Below are 7631 nucleotides of genomic sequence, written 5' to 3' on the forward strand. Positions count from 1 at the left end.
TCCAAACTTCTTTGTCCAGAATCTCACAGCAAAATATTAAAAGTTCTTTATATAATAAATTCTGACAAGTGAAAGTTCAAGAAATGTCACCATTTTGTTTGTCTTCCTTTTTAGCTCAACAGATTCTCCCATAATCAGTAGTTTAGTGCCTACTTGCGTTAATTAACTTTAATATAATATATTGAAAATATCTATAGTATTCATGTCAGTAATAACTATTTAAATAAAGTCATTTCCATTTACCAGGTGCGGGAGCAGTTCTGATTCCTCGTTTAGACATTGTGATTTCCTTCGTTGGAGCTGTGAGCAGCAGCACATTGGCCCTGATCCTCCCACCTTTGGTTGAAATTCTTACATTTTCTAAGGAACACTACAATATATGGATGATTCTGAAAAATATTTCTATAGCATTTACTGGATTTGTTGGTTTCTTGTTAGGTACCTATGTAACTGTTGAAGAAATTATTTACCCTTCTCCCAAAGTTATATCTGGTATGCCACAAAGTCCCTCTCTAATGAATTCAACATGCTTCACATCTGGTTTGAAATAGCTGACATGGAATTGAGTCTTCTACTTTTGTCTCAGTTCTGAAAATGATTAAAATAAGAACTACTAGAATACATTGCCATATACTTAAAAGTAGAACCAAACTCTGTTTTCTTTTGGCAGAATATTGATATTTTGGCAGTAAATTTCAATTCTTTACAATTCTTTACCAACAGTGGTAAACTATTACAGATTCTTGGTTTTAAATACTAGAAATAAAATTAAAATGTTAAGTAATTAAAAGACTTCTGTTATTCTTCATTCAGTCAGAAATGCTTTAACCTAAATCCTTTTATCCTCATGCTACTATTTGCCATCCAGTTGAAGAGAGAACAAGATTCAACATTAAGAGAATTAAAGGATGTAAGTAAAACTCCAGACCATCCCAGTGAATGTCAAAGCATACTGTGTATAATGTAAAAATATCTCGATTATTTATTTTTTTTTTTTTTATTAGTAGAGAGCCAAATACTTGTGATTAGCCTCTGGAAGTTTTAAAAAAAAAACTCTCACTAACCATAATGTTAGCACCAGAAATCCATAAAACCTGAATTATTCTTACAATATTCTGTCATGGTAGTTGATCTTCATAATGACAGCTGCAAGGCACCCTACAAGATTCTGCCTTAGTGCTTCAATTAAATTTGAAAGAGATTTTAAAGGATACCCAATACAATTCCCTTATTTTTACCTGAGGAAATTAATGCCCAGAATGGTTAAGTAACTTGGTCAAGATCCTGAGATCAAGATAACTTTCGATTCCTAGTTCAGGATTTTTTATTTCTCACATCACATCTATGAAAAAGAATAAATTAAGTTCAGTTTAACTTATTGTTGAGTCCATTTATTTTTAATACTCTAAAAGCCGGTGATCTTTGAATAGCACATGTGGCCTGAGTAGAAAATCAGAACTCTAAAAAGCCTGCACTTCAGCCATATAAACCTCAACAAGGAAAAGAAGCAATTAAAAAAAAAAAAAAAATAGAAACCACTTGCTAGTTTAACTGCTGCCTGGTAGAAGGTGCCAAGCTCTTATTATTTCTCTTTGTGGTTTGAGCTCTTTTTATTTCTTCCTTTCGAGGTTGTTTTAGGCACTATCCATTATTCTGAATGGCAGAAAATAGATATCTGACAAAAGACAGGATTTTTTTCCCACTGTTTCCTGCCCTGTGGTTTTCCTTTTATTGATCAGAATGGGCAGAATAAACAAAAAGATATTCATGCTTAGGAAAATAAAGACTACAATAAACTGTCTACTAAACATTTCTGTTTCTTCCAGAGAAATACTTCTATTCCATGTTCTTCAAGCCCAGTTATTAGCCAAAACAAAGAAACTCAATTGATATGGAGGATTAAAATTAAATGTAAAACTACGAATCCTGCTTTTTAAAAATTTTATAATTTAAAAACATGTTGAACTTTTTAATCAGGCTGGTGGTACTCTAATTTGTAACACTACAAGACATCAAGATCACTGTCGTATACTATATATTCTATATTTTTATATGTAAATGTTAACTTAGTTCAAGTATATTTTGCTTATATCATGAATGAATCATCAAGTAAAATCCTAAAGAAATATTAGTAGCTTTATTTTGGTACAAATTCATATGAATCAAACGCTTTTTAAAATATTTGCATTGAATAAGACCAATAATTGTTTGTGATACTTTTATGTCAATGTTATGTTGAACATTTAGTCATATTGAGAAGATATGAAAGAAGTTATAGGAAAAGTAATTATCATGGAAACTAGTGTTATATAATTTTGAATCTAAGAATAAATCAGGCGTTCTAAAAAAGTTTAATGGTATAAACTGACTTGAAAACCATTATTTAATAGAAAGCACTATTAAGGACTATTAAGTTTTTGTCAGCTGTTTTTAATATTTCTAGTCCGTGTGTGAAATTTTATTTTTATATGTTCACCTGTTTTCCTTATGAGGTGAAGTCATCTAATTCAATGACAATTTGATTAGTTTATTGTAGTAACAGATAAAACTTAAATTCAAATGAATAAATGTTGAGCACATTATTAACCATGCTTTCTCATGCAGTGAGTGCTTAACTGACATCCTGTACTTAATTCACTAAATTAGCAATACTTTTGGTACAAGGAAAAGTTGAAATGCAGAAAAGAAGAGGGGCTAAAAAGGGAGAAAGTAATTTTAATTCTTGAGGAAACATGATTTAGATGTAAATAATAAATGTATTCTTATTTACGGATTCTTCGATCATGTGTTTTATTTGTAAAAAGTCATTGGGCAATATTTTTCCTCTGAAAATGTAGTTTTAATGAGTCATAACATTTTCTAAAGATTTTTAGAGAAGATATTTTTATTAGACAAGCTTTTGCTTTCATATTAGGGCCTGGAAAAATGAGTGTGATTGCACCTGCCCAATTTTTGTTTGGTGTCTTTGCTCCATTACATTATGGCTAAAATTCCTTCAGCATTTCATGTGCCATCACCATAAAGTCTCCTCTTCTCTGAAAGCTGACCAGGTGCCTGAGAGCCTTTCCTAATTGTGGTGAGGGGGGAAAAAAGCTTTTCTTACCTCTGATACCCTCTGTTTTAAGTTATAATTAGTCCTTTACATTCAAAAGGGCTTCACCAGTTTTAAAATGGACTTGTCAAACACTGGTTCTCAGATATTTTTTATCAGAGGATTTTTTCCTGACATGGCCAGACTTCTCCACAATTAATTAAGAACTAGGGTTTTTTCTTGGTTAAAGACCAATTTGTATGGAATTACCATTTGTATGGTGTTACCAAATGAAAGAGGTTTTGTATTAGCAAGTGCCACATGTTTTAATTCTGTCCTTATTGGACAGAATTAAAACCATTTCTGCCTCTCACTTAGGATGCACTTAGCATTTTATAAGCATTTTATGCAATATGCATGTTGTAAGTTTCTTAGACAGCTTTTCTGTATTATGAAATTAAGTCTTGTTAACTACAAAATACTCTAAAATATTACTTGAAACATTAATTGAAGTTTTACATTAGTGCCATGTCTTGCTGTGGCAAAGCACAGGTCTTTCTGTAGCTTACCTGTGGCACCTCTTCACTGTAGACATCAGAAGGCACAGCATCAGAATAATACGTTTACTGATATCTATAGCCAGTGGGTCTTGGCCTCAGTTCTCTCTCTAAAGCACATATGTCAAACACAAGGCCCGCGGGCCAAATCCAGCCTGCCAGGCCTTGCAATGTGGCCCGCACCGCGCTGTCATCACTGCACTCCGCTGTCAGTTTATGACATTGTCAGTTTATGACTGTTCAGTAAACCATTCGGCCCGCGATTTAGGCTGGATTTTAGATTTTGGCCCCTTCTCTGATTGAGTTCGACACCCCTACTCTAAAGGAAGAAGATACAGAATATAGATCATGGAAATAAGTAAAATATACACCAGTGGCTCAATGAATATTTTCTGTTGAAGAAAAAATAATTTGATAAAAATATAGACCATTGATAATATGAGTTTTTAAAAAACTTGCCGAGACTGGTTTGGCTCAATGGATAGAGCGTCCCGGGTTCAATTCCGGTCAAGGCATGTACCTTGGTTGCGGGCATATCCCCAGTAGGGGGTGTGCAAGAGGCAGCTGATCGATGACTCTCTCTCATCGATGTTTCTAACTCTCTATCTCTCTCCCTTCCTCTCTGTACAAAATCAATAAAATATATTAAAAAATAAAAAACTGAGTATTTTTAGTTTCCTGGCTCAACTAGTTTCCCTTCATATGAAAATCTGAGGAATTTTGATTTTAAAAGTATAACCATATTCTTCCTAACATTAAATGGCTGACTAATAATTAATACTTTAGCAATATTATGGTTAATCTGATTTATGCCACTAGTGTTCACCAGGCTAAACAACTTTCTACAAGTGATTGGTTTTACCAAGGAGATAAGAAAACATGCTTAAGAAATGTCTAGGAATGCTATATATTGTTCTATGATAAATGGTAAATATTCTTAAAAATTAGCTAGTTCTTCTGCACACACATCAGTGATCTATTTGAACTAGATACTAACATACCATTTAAACTGGGTCCAGAAAGATGATGTGTTGAAGTATCACTCTGAAAATTATTCCGTTAGCATTTTCTTGATAATAGGAAAACACATGTTTATGCCATAAAGAAATTAAACTGTGGATTCTTATTTTTCAAAATAATTGTGTTTGAGTGAAAACTAGATGTAATTGCACTTGAGTTAATTCTTTTTCTTTTAACTTATTTTTCTGAAGAATTGTAACTTCTCAATTTTCAATAAAATATATTATTTTGCTTGCAAATGCCTTTTAAAATAAATTTGTCCTATATAAGGTTAAGAGTCATTGACAAATGTCATAGCTGAAAATAGCATTAGTATGTGTAATATTCTCATAACATTTTAATAACTTTTTGTGGTTAATACTTTGTCAGGTGACCTTCAACCTTAGAGCTGAATTATGTACCTCTAAGAGCAGATGTTGATTAAAAATGAAAAGACATACGGTACTCAAAACCATGACCTGGGTGGACTTCCTACAGAGTAAATGTAGAATGAGCTCGGCAAATGCTGCAGTCATGATTTAAGGTCAAGTAGTAGTAGTACATGCTCTTGGCAAACAACAGAAGAAAAACAAAGACAAAAAAACCATGGGGGTAGGGTAAGACTTAGGTATACAGATATATAAATGCAATTAAATTAGCCACTTTGTAAAATTAATTTTAGTGATGGTTTTATGCACAAGGTATATATAGAATGGTTATTTTTAACATATATACACAAGCTCTCAAAATTTTGCATAGAATTGATGGTGTTCACATTTCAGGGAGTCCGCAGACCTGAGGGGAAAAGTTTCTTAGGAAAAGATACATCAGTATTTGAAGGATGGATTTGGTTTAGAGTTTTCCATAAAGGTAGATTTGAAGGCTTAAAATGTACGAGGGAATCGGGTCCTTTGGTCCTAGTTTTCTGGTGCCATGAAGCACAGGACCACGTGGTGCTTCTCAAACTAAAGCAAATACGTTAATTTTGCTATATCCTCCATCGTGGATCTTTCTGTGGGCTGAAGGACAAGGACTAGATACTATCTAGCATGAGGAATGGTATGGATCAAGATAGAGCAGGTCTAGAGCAGAGCAAGAAGTAAACCAAAAGACTGGACAATACAGAAGCAAGCACCTTCAGATGATGCACTATAATATCTTGTATCTTAGCTCATGCATCTAATAGTACTTCACAGAAGCACAGAATAGGCATTAGAAAATCTGATTTTGACACTTAAGTCTTCTCTTCCTCCCCAATCTCAGTGTATAAAGACCAAGCTCCTTAATGTGGTCTCCCCTGCAAGTTATAGCAACACCCAAGTTCTGATTGTATCATACCACAAACATCCCCCATATACTTTGCACTACTCCATCAACCCTCATTCTGAAACAACCCTCCTACTCCTTACCCAATTTTTTTCCTGGCCAATCCTTAGCTATTAAGATTCAGTTTAGATGTCTCTTCTACCAGAAAGCCTTCTGATCCATCCATCTCACTACATAGAGTGAGTTGTGTATTCCTTCCTTCATACTAGCAAATGCCCTTGTGTTTATTATCCCTCTTTCAGCGTGTTTTGATAATTAAGTATCTGTGTTCATCTCTCCATTAAACTGAGAATTCTATAAGCATGCTATATATACTTTTTTTTGGTTTTATTTCTTCCCTGTCTTTCCCTAGAGAACATAAACTCCATGAAGGAGGCACTCTTGTTGATTGTGTTCATTGAAAATCCAATGCCTATAAGAGTGCCAGGCAAGGGTAGATCAAGCATATGAAACTCGCAGCCAGGAGTTTGACATGCTTGGTGTAGGTTCTAAAAAAAAAAACCAAAAAAAAAAACCAGTTGTGGAGTGAATTATGTGGCAAACACATCAAGGAAAAGCCTATCTTAGAACTCTGGTATAAACATCTTGAATTCTGGGGCAAAGTCATGTTTTTGGTACTGTCCCCTTTGCCCCTGTGCCTATTTGTTTAATGACAGCAGCCAACCCATTTTCTGCTTGGTATACTAGCTCAGTGGGCTGCAATATTGTAAAACAAAGACCTCCAAGTCTGAGTGTCTTATAGAAAATGCTATGAATCAACAAAGCCTCACAAGATACTCAGGAGCTGCTGAGGTGTGTGAAGTCAAATAAGGAAAAGACTGAAAACTCTTCCTCACACTCTTTTATGCCTCCGGGTTTTATATGAGCAGAGCAGACTGTTGTAAAGAAACAAACAACAAACAAAACCAGAAGTTATACTTCCTACCCATTATTTTAAGAAATCACACATGACCTAGAATGCACTAGAAGGCAATTGGTCCATTTTTGTATAAAATCTAGAAGTATCTGCCTAAAGTGTACCAACAAGCCCTAATGAGTATTTTTCTCAACTTTTGATGCCTGAGAGTTCCTGCATGTGCCAGAGTCACACATGAAGCGGCTTCTCTCAGGAAGGAGGCTGTTCTCTGGCTGCTCTGAGAAACCCCTGTTGTCAAAGTGCATCCTAGTACGTGCTCTCACTGGACCCCAGGAAAGACCATACACACCAGGAAAAAACAAGAGTGGGAATCTATAAGTGTTGGGACAGGTGACTGTTTGAAATGATGTTTTAGAAATAGCTAGAAATGAAAAGTGAAAGGTATAGCAATGTATATCTGCAAATTGAAATTAACTGAAAATCCATTTGCTCCATATATTGTCTTTCATGTATTATTCACTCAGAAAGCAAAGTGTGTTCTATGACCACAGTTATACTTTTCAGTATAAAATAGATGGCTTTTTTCATTGGAAAAAGACAGGCTTTTCCACAAGGAAATTTTCCACTGGAAGAAAACAAGATTAAATTTTCCACTGGAAGAAAACAAAATTAAAAACAAACTCAGGTCACCTTCTTCACTGTTTTCTTGTAGACCAGCCACCGAATGGTGATGGCTGGTCAATATGCACATTAAAGGGCAGTGGTGAGATTGCTAATAGCAATGGTGTGCATCAATCGGGCATGCAGACAGCAGTTCCACTTTCAGCTACCTGTATTCTATGTATGTGAAGTGCTTGATGAC

General features: G+C 34.6%; 1 protein-coding gene across 2 annotated transcripts in view; it reads left to right on the plus strand.

Annotated features, from left to right (window-relative positions):
• The window catches only part of SLC36A4 (solute carrier family 36 member 4), a 111974-nt gene extending 107127 nt beyond the window's left edge, over positions 1 to 4847 (plus strand). For both annotated transcript variants that reach the window (XM_084895400.1, XM_084895399.1), the window contains 2 exons: positions 247 to 3711; positions 3921 to 4847. In XM_084895400.1, coding sequence (XP_084751526.1) covers positions 247 to 551 — 305 coding nt within the window. In that variant the 3' untranslated portion in view covers positions 552 to 3711; positions 3921 to 4847. The remainder of the gene's footprint in view (positions 1 to 246; positions 3712 to 3920) is intronic.
• Positions 4848 to 7631: the final 2784 nt, after the last annotated feature.

The sequence above is a fragment of the Pipistrellus hanaki genome (genome assembly GCF_964339955.1).
Source record: "Pipistrellus hanaki genome assembly, chromosome: 9".
In the NCBI taxonomy this organism is placed as follows: domain Eukaryota; kingdom Metazoa; phylum Chordata; class Mammalia; order Chiroptera; family Vespertilionidae; genus Pipistrellus; species Pipistrellus hanaki.